This window comes from Culicoides brevitarsis, chromosome 3 (genome assembly GCF_036172545.1).
Source record: "Culicoides brevitarsis isolate CSIRO-B50_1 chromosome 3, AGI_CSIRO_Cbre_v1, whole genome shotgun sequence".
NCBI classification, from domain to species: Eukaryota; Metazoa; Arthropoda; class Insecta; order Diptera; family Ceratopogonidae; genus Culicoides; species Culicoides brevitarsis.
In genome coordinates, this window is record NC_087087.1 from 9,858,272 (window position 1) to 9,876,072 (window position 17,801).

Below are 17,801 nucleotides of genomic sequence, written 5' to 3' on the forward strand. Positions count from 1 at the left end.
TTAAAATATTAATTTAATTAAAATTAATTAATTAATTTTATTATAATATTTTTAATTTATTCTATTAAAATATTAATTATTTTTTTTTATTAAAAATTATTTTTTAATTATTAATTTTTTTAATTATTTAAATTGAAAATTTTATTATTTTTTTTGTTCTTAGTTAGACAAAAAAAAAATATTATCTCAAATTTAAAATATTTATGCTATTAAGATACTTGACGGAAATTTTTAAAATATTTAGAAAAAAAATGATATCCAAAACATTTTCGGCAATTTAAAATACCCTTTAATAACGACTTCACAACGTTGAGACATCATTAACGATTTTGTGAATTTCTGATTACAATTGAAGATTTTGGGTTGAAATCACTTCTTTTGAACGAAATATCCCTTTATTAATATTTTGTAAAATTTCAGCATTTTTTTAATACTTTTCAATACTAAAATAAATTTTTTGATGATAAAATATTTTTTTTTATTTTTAGAAATATTTTTTTGAATAAAATTCAAAGGTAAAAAAAAAATAATGAAATAATATTTTTTAAGAATTTTTAATTTTTTTTCTTACCTTGACTTTTTACCTTTAACCATCAAAATTCCGTCCATAAATTCCTTCGAAAATAACTTAATTAAATTATTAAATAATTTAAAAAAACACTTTTTTCTGTACAACTTTTACGTTTTTTTTTTCTTTATTTTTTAATGATTTTCTTCATCGATTTTTTTTTATTATATAATAATAATCATAATCATAATAAACATTTTTGCTGTTTTATTTATTTTTTTTTTCATTTTTGTTTCTCAATAAATTTCATTAATTTTATTTTTTTTTTTCTAAATTCCTACTCATTTTTTTTCATATATCTTTCTACATAAATTTTTAATAATTTTTTCATACGAATAATTTTTTTTATAAATTTTTTCATGTTTAGTTTTTGCCAAAAATAAGGAAAATTGTATTTATTTATTTTTTAATTAAACAATCACTCAAAACTCAGAAAATTAAAACTTTTTCATCTCCAAAAATATATTTTTTTTCGTTCTTTTCACTTCATTGCCAAGTCTCATCTCTTTTGAAAAAAATGTTTTTATTTTTATTTAATAAAAATTGATTTTTTTCTTCATACTGCAAGTCTGTCGACTCTTGTTTGTGCAAAAAATACACTTAATTTAATACACATTATTACTATTAATTTATTTGATAATTGATTTGATTACGATATTTCCATTGTATTTCTTATTGGCCGATTATCGCCGTTTTTTTCTTGATTTTTTTTTTTTATAAAAAGCCACGTATTTACAGTTTTGCGGGTTCGGTCAACTAAGCACTTGGAATATATGTCTAATGAATGGAAAAGGCTTCAATTTTTTTTCTTAATTTTTTTTTTTTTTTTTTAAGGGAAGATTTTTAAAATATTATAAATTAAATATTATATTTAAAAAAAATTGGATTGAACCAAAAAACAGTCGAAAAATGGATAAAAAGAACACAATTTACTAAAAATATGCTAAATTAAGACAAAATTGAACTAACTTACGAGCGTAAATTACTACTTAGGTCCTCTTACGAAAAATTTAAGAGATTTTTTTTTAAGAATTTTGCTTTAAAAAGTGGTTGGATTGGTAGTTTTTATATTTCAATTGATTTTTTTTACATATTTCTAAACTAGGTAAATATCATTATTTACTTATTAATTAATTCTAATATTTTATCATTAATTTTTTTTATATGAATTATTAAAAAATAGACCTAATTATTATTTTTTTGTGTTTGAAAATAAATCTTAGGTGGTAAATTTGCAACTCAATTTTTTTTTTACTTTTTTTCTGTCCTACCTTCAAATTTTTTTTTGTCTGTCGGTTAAATTTTTGTCCATTTCTAGTCAGATTTTTAATTTAAAATACGTAATTCTCGTCAGCCATGTCGATGGCCCAACGGAATTTATCACGCTGAGTCTTGTTGAAGATTTTTTCGATGGGGACGCCGTGTTTTTTGCACCTAAAATGAGAAAAAAAAATATTTTTAGTACAAATTTCTTCGTCAAAGTAGGAAGTTTCTCTCATAAAATCGATTGTTGCACTTGTAAACAGAAATTCGATTCGTTCTGGCCAATAAAAGCGATGAATTTGAATTTCGAGAGTCGGCGTCAGTCGTGAATGATGCATTGGTTGTGTTGCTTGTTTTGTTCTTTATTTTTTCGGATTGTGACAAATTTCGAAGTAAATGACGAGTTAAAGTGCGGAAATGCGGATGCTGATCGGATTGTGGGAGGAACAAGAGCGAAATTGGGACAATATCCGTGGTTGGCGAGACTTGGATATAACAGAACGGAAAATGTGACGTTTGAATGCGGAGGAACGTTGATTTCGAAGAGACATGTTTTGACGGCGAGTCATTGCGTGTTGGATATTGAACCGGCAGTTGTGTGAGTTTTATAATTTTTTTTTTAAATTTAAATAATTTTTTAAAAAATTAAATGTTTGTTCAAAATATTCATAAAAATAAAAATTTTCTTGAAAAAAGTTCATAAAAAAAATAAAACTTTATTAAAAAAAATCACAAAGAGTCAAATATTCTTTAAAAAAATTAAAATAAATTGACAAAATTCAGAAATAATTTTTTTTTAAATTTTAGAAATAATTTTTTCTAATTTTTGTTTCAATTTATTAAAAGAATATTTATTTTATTTTAAAATTATTTCAAAAAATTTTGGATTTCTATGAAGATTTTTTTTTATGTAGATTAAATTTTTCTTTCAAAAATATTTTTTTTTTTCATGAATTTTGCAAATAAAATTTATTCTGAATTTTTTCAATAAATAAAATTTTATAAAAAAAAAATTATTATTTATTTATGAATTTAAAAAAAAAAAATTTGATAATTTTTTTTAAATAAAATTATTATTTTATGAATTTTTTTAAAGAAATAATTTAAATTTTTGTGAATTTTCTTAAGAAATTTTAATTTTTATAATTTTTTTTCAAAGAAAATTCAGGTTTCAACTTTTTACAACATTTTTTCAAGAAAATTTAAAATTTCTATAAAATTTCTGATAAAATTTCATTGAAAATTTAATTTTTTCATGAATTTTTTGAAGAAAATTTTAATTTTTCATAAATTTCTTTTAAAAAAGGGTTCAAGTCGTATTAGGAGAGCACAATGTGACATCAGAAATCGATTGTGAATTAGAAAAATGTGCAGATCCAGTGCAAATCTATCGCCCAATCGAGATAGTTGTTCCCACGGAATACCACAAATCGCATTACAAGCATGACATAGCGTTAATAAAACTAGATAGAGACGTCAATTACACAAGTAAGTCTCTCAAAAAGGCTTAAAAACCGAAAATTTCTTTAAAAAATCAATTTTTTTCAGGATGGGTGAGTCCAATTTGCCTCCCGCTACCCAAAGACACGAATTCCACGGGAATCATTGACACTTTTGGCGAAGTTGCTGGTTGGGGACTGACTGATTCGCATGCCGACACGCTCGCCGAGGTCCTTCAAACGGTCAAACTGAAAATTCTTCCGCTCACGGAGTGCAAAAAGTCCTTCGATCAACTCGACTTGGGCATCGGGCAAATGTGCGCCGGCGGAATTCCCGGCAAAGATTCGTGTTCGGGCGATTCGGGAGGTCCCATGCAAAAAGGACTCGCGTTTCGGGATAAGGGACCGCGATATTTTGTCATTGGCGTCGTTTCGCTCGGCATGAAGATGTGCGGAGGGGATTTTGCGACATCGGCTTTGTATACGAACGTTACGCACTACATTCCGTGGATACTGAAGAATTTGGATTAATTTTTTTTTGTAAGAAAACTTACCATGCAACCGAAATACGAGGATCCAAATAGTTGAGTTTGGAAGTGCCCAAAGCGATTGTTTTATTTTCATCACGATCCGTCTCTTGTAATTCGAGTTTTTGTAGTTGCTCCTTGAGACGATCCAATTGCTTCTTTTTCTTCTCACGTAATGCGGGATTGCCTCGTTTCAAGTCCTAAAAAGATAATTTTTTGATTAAATTAAGGAAAAAAGGTAAGAAAATTTTATTTTAAACTTTTTGTCCTTTTTTTTAAAAATTCTTGTAATTCAATTTGATTTTTTATGAATTTAATTTTTAATAAATTGATTTCTTTTTTAAAAAATAAATTTTTAATTATTTTTGATTTATTTTATAAAATAATAATTCAAATTTAATTCAATTCATTTATTATCAAATTTAATTTTATTTTTTTAATTTTGTCAAAAATAAAAGTTTTAAAAAAATTTTTAAACAAAGTAAAATTTATTTATTTAAATCAAAAATTTAAAATATAAAATATATATATTTTTTAAATTTTAAGAAAAAAATAAAACAAAAAGTTTGACGTATTAAAAAATAAAAAAAAATCTTCAGTTTCATAAAGAAAGATGAATTTCTGAAAAAAAAATATTTGTTCAAATTCGACATTTTTTAAAAAATAAAAATTAAATGAAATCAAAATAAATTAAAAATTTTATTTAATTTTTCAAATTTAAATTTTAATTATTAAAATTATTTTGTAGATTTAAAAAATTAAAATTTGAAATTCTAAAATTAAAAATAAATTAAAAATTGTTTTTTTTAAAAATTTAATTATTTTTTTTTTAATAAAAAAATATTAAAATTTTGAACAAATAAATTCTTATTTAAAAAAAAATTATAAAATATATGAAAAATTATAAAAAAAATTAAATAAAAATTTTAAATTAATTTTTAAATTTTTTAAAATTAAAATTTTTTTAATTTTTTTTTCCAAATTTTTTGAAAATATTTTTAATATAAAAAATTTCAAAAAATTAATTATTTTGGGACAAAAAGTTAAAAATAAATTAAATATTCATTAAAAAAAATTAAATTTAAAAAAAAAATTAAAAAAAAACTTACTTTATATTCCTGTTCGCAATCATCGACAGCTTCGCGTTTCAGTCGAATCTTCTCCTTGAGCGTCTCCATCGACTTTTGATGCGTTTTTGGCACCGAACGTTGATGGTTACACAAAATAGCAACTGCCCGATTTGCTCGATTGTATGCCAAAAGTTTCTCCGGTACCGTGGCATCGGGATCTGTGAGCTCTTGCAGTTGCTTTTGCAGCGTGTACGACGCATTAAATGTACGGAAAACCTTTGCCGTCAATCCCTCCATCAAATCGCGCAAATGTTCATTCAGCACCGACGTATTCAAGCGATCGAACAAATCGTCGCCCTCCTTCTTGTTCTCCTTAAAGAGCTCCAAATTCTTGAAAACGCGCTTTTCGACCTCAACCTCGTTGTAATACCGAATGGAATCTTTACCCAAAAAGTCGAAAACGACAATATTTTCCTTGCCGTCCTTCTCTTTGAACAAATCCACGTGCTCGACACGCAACGAACAACAACCCACAGTATCGGCTTGATCATCGTCCTTTTCGTTACCTGCTCTCAATGCGAGTTTATCGATGAAGTAGAGAGCGACAGCACGTTGTCGAATCCGCATTTCCTTGGATTTCCATTCTTCGCGGTATGTCGAGCGGATTTTGTCGATGTGCTTCAATAAACGACGCGCCGTCTCGTATTTTTGCCAATCTTTTTCGCCCTTCAGCTTCGAACTGGGATTCAACATCACATATTTGCCCTGTCCTTGAACATTTTCGATCCACGAGGCGAGCCACGTGACAGTGTTGTCGTGTCGAACTTCCTTCCATCGATGCCCTTTGGGCGGTTCGGGCCATTTGCTGTCCTTCGAACAATTGATGATGACATCCTCGGGCATGACGCGTTTCTTTAACATGCCCATTTTCGGATGTTCGCCACGTCCGCGGAACAAACCGGGCGGTTCAATGCGGAAATTGCCGATTTTTTCCTTGTGACTGTCGATGATGCAAACGCCATATTCCTTCATGATTTCCTCGTTTTTCTGCTTGAGCGCCAACTTTTCCTCCTTCGTGCGTTGCTTGTTCTTTTCGCTTTGCTCCTTGAAGAAGGCATGCATGTACTTGAAATTGCACTTTTTGAAATCTTTGATGATTTCGCGTTCCTGCTTGGTCATTGCCTTGCGCCAATCTGCGAAAAAGTTGTCGTTGAAGACTTTTTTCTCGCAGTAATCGGATTCCAACATTTTTCCGTAGAAGCCGGCAATTTCCTCGGCATCTTGCGAGAGTTTCATCTCTTTGCCGTCGTACACGAATTTGACGTGTTTTGGCAGTGGCTCGTATTCGGGCGCGAAAAGGGGACCTTTGTGTTCCAAGAAGTGCCATTTGACGCCATCGTCACGCTTTTCTTCTTCCCACCTAAAAAAAAAAATAAAAAATTAAATTAATTTCATAAATTTAAATTTTTGAACATTAACATTTTTAAATTAAATTTAAATTAATTAAATAAATTAAAATTTTATTAATTTAAAATTAATTAATTTAATAATTAATTTTAAATATTTTAATTAAATTAAAAATTAATTTTTAATTAATAATTTAATTTTTTTTAATAATTTTAATTTTTTTTTATTTTAAAATTTTAAAAAAAAAATAATTAAAAAAATTAAATTTTTAAAAATAAAATTAATTTGATTTTTTTATTTTTAAAATTTATTTTTTTTAAATTTAATTAAATTAATCTAAAATTTAATTATTTTTTGTGTAAAAAAATACTTTTTAATCAATTTCGCACTCGGCTTTTTAATTTTTTTAGTAGCAACTTTTGCGAAATTCACAAATCCTATCGAAATTTGACGAGAAAACGAATTTTTAACTGAAAATTTAACAATTCTCGATACAAAACTGTAACTGAGAATCATCTTAACACAAAATTTGATCGAAAATTCATTATTTTTCTGTACTTTTTCGCGAAATTCAAGTCACAAATATTAAACTTTGAAAAAAATTCTCATTAAAAACACACTTGCTTGTCACATTTCAAGTCATTATATAACAGCGGATTAATTTTTTTGTGAAATCCATTTGAACCAAGTACAGTCAAGTTTCGTTTAAATGCAAAACTTACCATTTCCAAACTTCTTCGGGTTCTTCTTCCTTCTTTTTGCGGCCTCCTTTTTGGGGTGTTACGGGGGCAGATTCCTATTTTTTTAAGAAAATTTGGTTTAAATTTTAGTTTTTTGATTATTTTTTGTTAAAAGATAAGAATAAATTACCTTTTGCTTCTCCTTCTTGATCTTCTTTTTCTTTGGCTTTTCGTCGTAACTTTCTTCCTCGTCATTTTCCGAATCGCCTCCCTTCTTCTTTTTGCGTTTCTTTTCGCCTTTGGGCTTTTTACGAGCTGCCAATGGAATTTCCTCCTCAGATTCTGGTTCCTCTTTCTTTACTTTTTTCATTTTCATGCTCAAGGGTTTGTCCTCCTCTTCTTCCGAGTCTGAGACTACCGCCTTTTTGCGTTTTGACTGAAATTGAAAAAAAAATTTGTTTAATTTTTAAACCTTGAATTTAAAATAAATTTAATTTTTAACTAAATTTAAATAATTTTTTTTATTAATTTTATTTTTAATAATTCTTTAAATTCAATAATTTTTTTTAAGGCAATTTCACATTAAAAAAATAAAAAGTTGGGGCAAAAAATTCGAAAATTTCCTAAATTATGTAGAAAATAATTATTTTTACCGAAAAAAAAATTAAATAAAAATTTGGATACTTGAAAAAAATTAAAATTTAAAAAAAATTATTTTAAAAATAAAAATTAAATTAAAAAAAAAATAAAAATTTTAAATTAAAAAAAAATTGTTTAAAAATTAAAGTTTTGGAATAAAATATCAAAAATTTTAAAAAGAAAAAAAATTATTTGATTTTTCTAAAATTTTGTATGAAGCAAAAAAGTAATTTTGACACCGAAATTCCTATTTTAAATTATTTTTCTCTAAATATTGGCAAAATTATCAAATTTTTTTATTTAAAAACACCTAAAAATTATTAAAAAATGAAAAAATAAATAAATTACCAATGGAATCTCTTCCTCCGAGTCCTCATCGTATTGCTTAACAGCAGCTTTTCCTCGCATACTCAAAGGTTTTTCCTCCTCCGATTCGCTAGCTTCCTCTTTTACCACGAAATTAGGCTCATCCGTGCGAAATTGCGAAAAATTATAATCGCATGAGCTTGCTTGCGATGCATTTTGAACATCCAACGGATCACAAACCGGATTATTTCCATGCAAATCGTCGAAATTGACGCGTTCCAAGGACACGTGACAATCTTGTTGCATGCTCTCCATTTGCAACTCGTACTGTTTCTTGCTGGGCGACGACATTTCTTCCTTAATTTCGTGTCCGTTGTTTTGCGGTTGCTCATTCGACGGTTTTTCCTCGCGTTTTTTCTCGTCGCTGCGATGCTTGTCCTTGCTCGAGGACTTGTGCGACGACGACGACGAACGTTCCTTGTCCTTGCTGGAACTCTTGTGCGACGAGGAGCTCGACGAGTGTTTGTCCGACGAGCGATGCTTGTCTTTCGACGACGACGAGGAGGAACTTTTGTGTTCCTTGTCTTTGTCACGACTGCTGGAACTCGAGCTCTTATCGCCACTGCGCTCCTTATCTTTGCTCTTATCACTGCTGCTGCGTTCCTTATCGCGATGCTTGTCTTTGCTCGACGACTTGTGAGACGATGACGACGATTTGTGCTCTTTGTCCTTGCTGCTGCTGCTCGACGAGGACTTTTCGCCTTCTTTGCGGTCCTTGTCACGATGCTTGTCCTTCGAGGAGGATTTGTGCGAGGAGGAGGAGGAGCTGCTGCGATCCTTGTCTTTGCTCGATGACGACGACGAAGACGACTTGCGATCTTTATCATGCTTATCAGACTTGTGGGAGGAACTTTTTTCCTTATCACTGAAAATAAATAAAATAAAAATATTAAAATTTGCAACATTTAAAAGATTAACAAGTGCTATTAAAAAAATTATATTTGACCTCATATGAAAAAAAAATTTGAAGAATTAATTAATTTTTTGGAGATAAAAATTTTGATTTTTTTTTTGTAATTTAAAATTAATAACTTCTTATTATTCGAATAAATTTTTAACAAAATATTCAAGATAATTTATAATTTTTTTTAAAATTATCTCGAATTTTAGTTTTTCAACGTTTGGATAATTTTTTTAATTTAAATATTTTTTTTAATTAATATTTATTTTTTTTTAAATAAAAAATTTTTAACTTTTTTAAATTTTGTAACAAAATAAAAATTTTAAATAATTTTAGAATTAGAAAAATTTTTAAAAATTAATTTCAAAATTTTAACTTGGAAATAAGAAAAAAATTCTTAATTAAATTCATTTAAAAAATTATTCTAGACTTGTGAAAATCTTAAATTTTTCAAACTTTTGACTATTTTATGTTTTAACAGATTAAAAATTTTGAACAACTTTTTTTAATAATAAAATTTAAAATAAAATTAATTTTTAGACTTTTAGCTAGTCAAAAATATTTTTTAGACTTATGAAAAACTTTAAATAAATAAAATCAACTTTTAATCAGTAAAAGTAAAAATATCAAATAATTTTCCAAATGATTTTTTAATTTTTTTTTTGAACATTTAAATAAATTTAAATAATGATTTATAATTTTAAATAATTTTAATTTTGATTTTAAATTTTTTTTAAATAATTTTAATTATTTATTTTATTTTATTTGAAATTATAAAAATTATATTAAAAAATTATTAATTAATTTTATAAAAAAAAATTACAAATTTTTCCATACAGAGCAACCTTTAAACAAAAAAAAAAATTAAATAATTTTCTGATATTTTAAATTTTTTTTTAAATTATTTTTTTAAAACTTTGTCGACCTTTGTACATTTTTTTAAAATAAAACTTAATTTTTAAATTATTATTTAAATTTTTAGACAAGTTTTATTAAATAATTAATTAATATTTAGTTTTCAATAAATTTTTAGGTTTTTCTTTTAAATTTCAAAATATTTAAAAAAAATTAAATTATTATTTTTTGAACATTTGGTGTCATATCTAATCAAAATTTGTTAAAAAGTTACAAAATATAACAAAAAATTTAAATTTTAACAAACTTTATATTAACTTAGGTCAGTTTTCGTATGTTTGAAACTATAAAAAAATTATCATTTATTTTGAATTTTCGTAAAAATTTTGCTAATGTGAAAATTTAAAAATTTTACTCACCGATGCCCCGAAGACGACGACGACGACGAACGATCTTTGCTGCGTTCCTTGTCGCGATCCTTATCACGATGCTTGTCCTTGGAGCTGCTCTTGTGCGACGAACTCGACGACGTCTTGTCCTTGGGCTTCACGAACGAACCTTCGCGATCGCTGTGCCCATTGCTGAAGCCGTTCTGCTGTGGCTGCTCTCCGTTCACCAATTTCTGATGCTCCTGCGAAACGAGAACAATCCAGAGAATGAGAGAAAGAGAACAATCGAAACAGCGTGTTACACACTTGTGACGACAACTTCGACGACGGTGACCCACAAAATTTGTACGATCGGAGCGTTTTCGATAGTTTTTCGTACGCGAAATGAAAAAAAAAATTAATTCAATGCAACAACTGAGTCGTAGTAGGTATCGCGAAACAGCAACATCGAATACAGAAAAAAAAACATTTACAACAATGTGTTGTGTACCGCTGTCCCGTACACTGTGCGTACTTATTCTGGGACTTGTAAAAAAATCGCATGTTTGATGAAATTTTGACGAATTTCACATTTTTTGTGGTCCGATGGGGATTTTCGCGAAACGAATTTCGGTGCAAACGGCATCGCGCTACGACCTTTACTTCCGGAGATATTTAATTTTGAATATTATTTGCATTCGTGGACTTAGAAAAAATTGGCCATCTTGGACTTAGAAAATTTTCACACAAAATGCCAGTGAATTTCTCTCCAGTAAACGGCACGAAAAACTATCGGAAAGCCCGATTTTTGGGCATCGATCGATGCGGCACGGCGAAAAATGAGGGATAGGCGTGAAAATGACGCCGAAATACTCACAGTGGCTTGAGCACCTTGATTTTCAGGATTTTCCACAGACATTCTCGTAGAGGATGTACGCTGCGTACGCTTTTTCGCTGTTTTCTCACCGAAAGACCCACGTGCGCGACGACCTTTTTGCTGGAAACGATGTACTTGCCGAAGTACGACACCGGAATAGTGATTGATTCACTAAATTTGATGTATTTTATTAATTAAACGGGATAATTAAGCGGGTTCACAATGAGACTCCCAACACAAATGTCAGTTTGCGTTTGACGTTTCAACGACGGCAGCGCCAACTGGTGTGCAAAAATTCAAAAGCCAAATGAGACGAATTAAAGTGATAAAAAAATTTGCTTTATGCTAATTCAATTCGCTGTTATAAGATAAGGTTGCCATATTTCTTTAAAAAGGACAATTTCTGGCAACCCTATTTTGGAGGAGGTTTGAGACGAATGAAAATGATAAAGTATGCAATGAATATCGCAAGTTAGTTAGGGACTCATATGCAATGAAATTTACAAAAAAATATCAGAAATTGAGAGATTTCGAAAAATTTTTAAAAAATTCAAAAATATTCCATGAAATTTTTTTATTCTCTCAGTTTTTCAAAATCTAATGATTCGACGCCAAAATCTGAGCCTTTTTGAAATTTAGTTTAGCATACCTTAAACTTTCATATCTTAAACCTATTTAGTTCAAGTATTTTTTTAAGAATTAGCAAACTTTCAGTTTTTGGTATTCTTAAATCGAAATTTCCTTTTTTTTAATTTAGAAAATATGAGATTTTTCGCTTCACTAACCAAAATTTTAAACTCTGTAAACTATCGTAAGTCTAAGAATTTATCAAATTTGAGTTTTTCTTTTCAAACTTTAAAAACTGAAAGCTTTCTAGAGATAAAAAAATTTTAGCTTTCTAATCTGAGAATATAAAAATTTTTAAATTTTGTAAAAATTATAGTTTTCAGATTTAAAATCTTCAGATTTCATGAAACTGAAAATATATAGTTTTCTGAGAGTTTAAATAAAAATTGAAATAAAAAATATTTTTGATTGGATTTATTGAATATTTTTTAGCTTCCAAATCCAAAAATCCAAAAATTTAAACATTTACAATTGAACATTGGTCGAGCCGAAAATATTTTAGCTCTTAAAAATCTAAAAATTTAAAACTTTTTTCAGCTCTTTGAAATTTGATATTTATGAATACAGTGAACATTGTAAGTTTCTTTCTGGTTTATAAATATATTTTGAGTTTAAACTTAAATGAAAATTTTGATTTTTTTTTTTGACCCAATGCACATTTTTACTTTTAAGTCCCAAGGCAACTTTATTTTGTTTTAACATTTTGACTTTAAATACCGTTGATACGTTTTAAATAGTATTGTTATCACTTAGTTACGAACGTATGCACTACCAAGTAGTATTTAAATTCAGAGGAATACTTCATTCGCGGGAAAAAGTTTCACAATAAAAATTTGCCGAGTAATCACGTTGATATTTACAGTCAGAAATTCACATTTATTGCTCGTGAAATTAATTTAAAACTAATTCGAACCAAATTAAAACAATCAATAGACAAAAATACATAGAAATTTGATAAAACAAAATAGTTTTGCTAAATGTTTAGTCTGTGGGAAATTTATAGCCTTAAAATGCTGGTTTTGATTGCAGTTGTATTGTTGATTATTTTTTTGATTTTTTATATATATAAAAGTACCCATTGCAATATGTAATTCCGAAAACAGAATTTTAAATTTATTTTTTTTTCATAGTGTATCAAGAGACAAGGAGAAGAAGAGAAAATGAACTATTCAAGCAATTAATTCTTAATGCTAAAGTTGAATTTGTTAGGAAAAGTAAGCCTATAACAAAAATTAATTGAAAAATTAAGAAAATGAAATAAATATTAATTTTTGATTTTTCTTTACCCCAATGCACATTTTTAACTTATCCTCCAATTTAGACCTTGATAGGTTAAGGCTCAATTAACATTTTGATTTTATTTTCGTTCTTCTTTATTTTTGTGATTGTACTCCATTTCAAACTACGAAATTTTGTCCCAATAAACATTTTGAATTTTTGTCCCAAGGCATATTTGGATTTTTTATGTTTCCATATCTAAGAATTAAATTTATTTTTTCACCCAATGAGCATTTTTAGTTAATTTTTGGTTTAATACAAATCATAAATCCATTTTTTGACCCAATAAACATTTTAATTTTTAACCCCAATGCACATTTTGAGTTAAAAATGCGCTAAAACTTGTTCAAAAGTTTAAAAATAATTTAAAAATATCAAAAAATTTACAAATTTAGAGGTAAAAGTATTTTGCTACATGTTTGGACCTCAAATTAAAGCCATTAATTTCCGAAATTCTCTTTTAATTGAGACAAAAATGCTCATCATTTGCGAGGACAACTGCTCATTTAAATTTTAAAAGTTGCAATTTAGTCGTCACTATCATCAAAAAGCAATTTTCTAATGTATTGCATCTGCATATAATGAATTTAGGTTTTCAGAAATCTGAGAATTTGACACTTTTCAGTTTTCGTTAATCTGAGAGTTTAAAACTCTTTAGATTTTGTAAAACTGATAAATTTTAGGTTTCTGAGAGATTGAAAATTTTAGAGTTAAAAAAAGTTTTAGTTTTTAAATCTAAGAATTAAAATTTTTAAATCTCGAAAATCTGAGAGCTCGAGACCTTTCAGATTTAATAAACCTGATGATAAAAAAATTTTTAGGCTAAGAATTTGAAATTGTTCAGATTTCGTAAATCTGATAAATCTAAAAATTTTTGAAGTTCAGTTTTCAAAAATCTGATTTTTTTTTAGCTTTTCTAAACCTAAGAATTTTAAAGTTTTTACCTTTAAAATATTTAAAAAAAAAATCAAAATCTTTCTGAATCCTTAAAATTGAAGCCAAATATTAATATTTAAAAAAAAATCACATAATAAAGTTCAGAAAAAATTCTATTGTATTTTTATTATTGTTGCAATATAAATCGTATATCCGTAAATATATCAAAAACTTACAAACTAAAGTTGAAGTAAAAGTAACAGAGGCCTCCTTGTTTCATCTCCTAAACATTAATTATTATTTTTAAATACTTCTAAAGTTTAAAGTCTTCTTTAGTTGGACAGCAAGAGAGATAAAAAGTCGATAAGATTCAGTTCTTCAATTATTATCAATTATTTTATATAAATAGGTCATTAATTAGTAATTTTCCTTTTCGTTTATCGTTTTAAAGCTAAAGTACTCTAAAAAGTCTTTCATTAATTTAAGAATTCATTTACAACCTGTTTCGATCCTCCCGAAGATATTTCTCTCGTTTAACATTCCTATCACACACTTAACATTTTTTTTATTGCTTGCATTGCTTTTTATGATAAGATCCCATGCGAGATTTCATAATTAAGAGATTAACTTGTGATACTGGATGGGTTTGTGATTTTTATTGTCGATTACGTAGAAACTCTTGGGTTTGCCGTTGCCGGAGAAGTATTTCTTGAAGTTTGTGTGTTTGGGTTTCGTTGGCGCATAATAGCTTGGCGACTTTTTCTTGATCATTTTTTCGGCATTGACCAAGGCGTGTTTGTCCATTGCTTCGTTCTCCCATGGCTTGGACCACGTAGGGATGTGTTTGATGTCGAGAAGTTCGTCTTCGTAGTCGACGGCGTTTCGTAAGTTGGGATTGCGACGACTTTGATTGGAGTTGATGATTTTCTTCAAAACTGGGATGTTCCAATGATAGATTCGCGCTGGTTTGCCATTCGACGAGAAACCGACAGGAATCTGCAATAAATTTTTAAAAAAATTTTAAATGTTTTTTAATGGTTTTAAGATTTTTTTTTAAATTTGACCCAGTGCATATTTTTAAAATTTGACCCAAAGCAAATTCTAAAATTTTTCCTCAATATACAATTTTTAATTTTGACCCAATGCATATTTTTAAAATTTGACCCAAAGCAAATTCTAAAATTTTTCCTCAATATACAATTTTTAATTTTGACCCAATGCATATTTTTAAAATTTGACCCAAAGCAAATTCTAAAATTTTTCCTCAATATACAATTTTTAATTTTGACCCAATGCATATTTTTAAAATTTGACCCAAAGCAATTTTTAAAATTTTTTCACCCAATGCAATATTTACAATTTTTAATATTTCCCTAATGCATATTTTTGAAATTTTGTCCCAATGTACATTTTAAAAATTTTGACCCAATGCACATTATCAAATATATTTACAGAAATGACACAAAATGAACTTCAACAAAAAACATTCAATTAAAATTTGCAAGAAAGTAAGTTAAACTTGACCTTGCCCTGAAGAAATACGCGAAAAAAAAGAGACTCACCTTTCTGCTCACATCTTCGATGGAATTTTTATTGCTTATTGCTGGTTTTGCATTGCCGTAATAGTATGGGTTGGGTGGTAATTTGATTACAAACATGTGCGAATCATCGGGCCGCGAATGGTGTCGTGACTCCACAGCTAATCGTTTGCGATTATGCGACGGAGGAATGCGTAACTTTGAGAGTCCCAGTTTCCTTCAAAGCAAAAAAAATTAAAAAAATTTGCAAAAAAAATAAAATAATTAAAAACTCACTCCAACAACTCGGCATTCGTCAAATCTTTCTTCGGATGCAGCACCGTCGACTTGCGACCTTTCGCAGCACTCCTTTGACGAGTCAATTTTTGTTGTTGCTGCATTTCTGCTCCTGACACACTTGAGTGATTTATTGTCGGTGTTAATGTCGATTTCTTGTGTAATTTTGTCTTCTCATCGACCAGTACTCGCATCGCCTTTGAGTGACGCTGTTGCTGTTGCATCGCAGACGACGACGGAGACGTTGAGGAGGACGACGTCAATGAATCATTGTTGCTATGAATCGAATGTGCCCGAAGCACTTGTGGCACCAGACATATAATTAAGAGTAAACTGAAACGAGATAATAAACGCACAAATAATTTAATAACAATAACCATCGTTGCTCGTTTTGCAAAGTTGAGAATTCTTTGAGGGGAAATTATCGCGCGATTCCTTCAAAGAGAGAAAAAAAACTAGAAATTTAAGTGACAGAAAGACGTTCTTTCCTTATCAATCATTCACTATCGGAACACGTCGCTCTCTCTTAACACCTCGCCAATATTCGCCAATTAATTCTTCGCGTAACTTTGATGCAATAATAAAGCTAATTTTGCCCTGTAATAGATGCGATTTGATCATCTAACAAATGCGTCGTACATGAAGTTATTTAATTAGAAGAAAGGAAAAAAGAGAGAACATGATGTATTGCGCCGCGCATTGCAGAAACGTGGCTTGGCACAATAAATTAAATAATTAAACGATAGGTGAGAAGAATTGGTGCGAAAGTTACGAAAGTGCATTTTGTTCAGAAGGGAAAAGTACGAAAAAGCTTCTGATTTTCAAATTTCATAAACTTACAAGTTGCTGAATTGAAAAAGTTAAAACTGACAAGTTGCTGAATTGAAAAAAATCTAAAAACTAAAAAAAATTCAAATTTTAAAAACTGACAAAATTAAAAAAATTAAAAACTCACTCCAACAGCTCAAATTCGTCAAATCTTTAAAATGCTGACAAGTTGCTGAATTAAAAAAAAATCAAAACTCCAAAACGAGTCAATTTTTGTTTTGCTCAATTTTCATGAAATTGACAAGTTGCTGAATTAAAAAAATGTCAAAATTTCTGAAAAGTTGCTGAATCGAAGAAAAAAAAGTGACGCTGTTGCTGTTGCATCGCAGACGACAAGTTGATGAACGGAAAAATTTAAACTGACAAGTTGCTGTTGAGGAAAAACGTCTAAAATGAGTTTCAAATTCATTGTTGACAAGTTGCTGAATAAAAAATGTGCCCGAAAACTTGTGCAAAAAAATATAATTAAGTTGTAAATTCAAAACTCAAATAATAAACGCACAAATAATTTAAAAAATAACCACGTTGCTCGTTTTAAAAAAAAGTTGAGAATTCTTTGAAAAAAAATTATCGCGCTGACAAGTTCCTTAAAAAAAAAAACTAGAAATTTAAGTGACAAGTTGCTGAATTAAAAAAAGACTGTTCTTTCCTTAAATCATTCACTCAAAACGGAACACGTTGCTCTCTCTTAACAATTCGCCAATTTTTTTCGCGTAACTTTGATGCAATAATAAAGCTAATTTTGCCTGTAATAGTTGCGATTTGATCATCTAACAAATGCGTCGTACATGAAATTTAATTAGAAGAAACAAGTTGAAATTATAAAAAGAGAACAATGAAAATTGCTGAATTAAAAAAAAAAACAAAAACTTGGCACAATAAATTAAATAATTAAACGATAAAAACTGACAAGTTGATGAATTGAACAAATTTAAAACTGACAAGTTGCTGAATTTAAAAAAAAAATCAAAACTGAAGTTTTCTCAATTTTCATAAATTGACAAGTTGCTGAATTAAAAAACAATCATAAACTGACAAGTTGATGAATTGAACAAATTTAAAACTGACAAGTTGCTGAATTATAAAAAATCTAAAAACTAAAAAGTTTCAAATTCTCAAATTTTCAAAAGCTGACAAGTTGCTGAATTAAAAAAAAATCAAAACTGAAGTTTTCTCAATTTTCATAAATTGACAAGTTGCTGAATTAAAAAAAGTCAAAAACTGACAAGTTGCTGAATTAAAAAAAAAATAAAATCTGACAAGTTGCTGAATTAAAAAAAGTCAAAAACTGAAAAGTTGCTGAATTTAAAAAAAAAAAAACAAAAACTGACAAGTTGCTGAATTAAAAAACAATCATAAACTGACAAGTTGCTGACAAGTTGCTGAATTAAAAAAAAATCATAAGCTGACAAGTTGCT

The 17,801-nt window shown here is 28.2% G+C and overlaps 3 protein-coding genes across 3 annotated transcripts; 1 reads left to right on the forward strand and 2 right to left on the reverse strand.

The window, feature by feature from the left end:
* Positions 1 to 718: 718 nt before the first annotated feature.
* LOC134833954 (DNA topoisomerase I, mitochondrial) lies at positions 719 to 11,201 on the reverse strand. Its single transcript, XM_063848464.1, has 8 exons — positions 10,961 to 11,201; positions 10,135 to 10,346; positions 7,942 to 8,824; positions 7,145 to 7,390; positions 6,997 to 7,070; positions 4,907 to 6,287; positions 3,825 to 3,997; positions 719 to 2,002 (listed from the first exon to the last, which is right to left on the reverse strand). Exons 1-8 carry the CDS (start codon positions 11,000 to 11,002, stop codon positions 1,900 to 1,902), a joined length of 3,114 nt encoding a protein of 1,037 aa, XP_063704534.1. The 5' UTR covers positions 11,003 to 11,201; the 3' UTR covers positions 719 to 1,899.
* Positions 2,072 to 3,801, forward strand: LOC134833299 (CLIP domain-containing serine protease HP8-like). The gene is made up of 3 exons (XM_063847576.1): positions 2,072 to 2,429; positions 3,138 to 3,319; positions 3,380 to 3,801. Exons 1-3 carry the CDS (start codon positions 2,161 to 2,163, stop codon positions 3,799 to 3,801), a joined length of 873 nt encoding a protein of 290 aa, XP_063703646.1. The 5' UTR covers positions 2,072 to 2,160.
* A 2,872-nt stretch (positions 11,202 to 14,073) lies between the features above and the next one.
* Positions 14,074 to 15,675, reverse strand: LOC134835141 (uncharacterized). Its single transcript, XM_063850010.1, has 3 exons — positions 15,556 to 15,675; positions 15,304 to 15,496; positions 14,074 to 14,737 (listed from the first exon to the last, which is right to left on the reverse strand). The coding sequence occupies exons 1-3, from the start codon at positions 15,657 to 15,659 to the stop codon at positions 14,357 to 14,359; spliced, it is 678 nt and encodes a 225-aa protein (XP_063706080.1). The 5' UTR covers positions 15,660 to 15,675; the 3' UTR covers positions 14,074 to 14,356.
* Between the last annotated feature and the right edge of the window lie 2,126 nt (positions 15,676 to 17,801).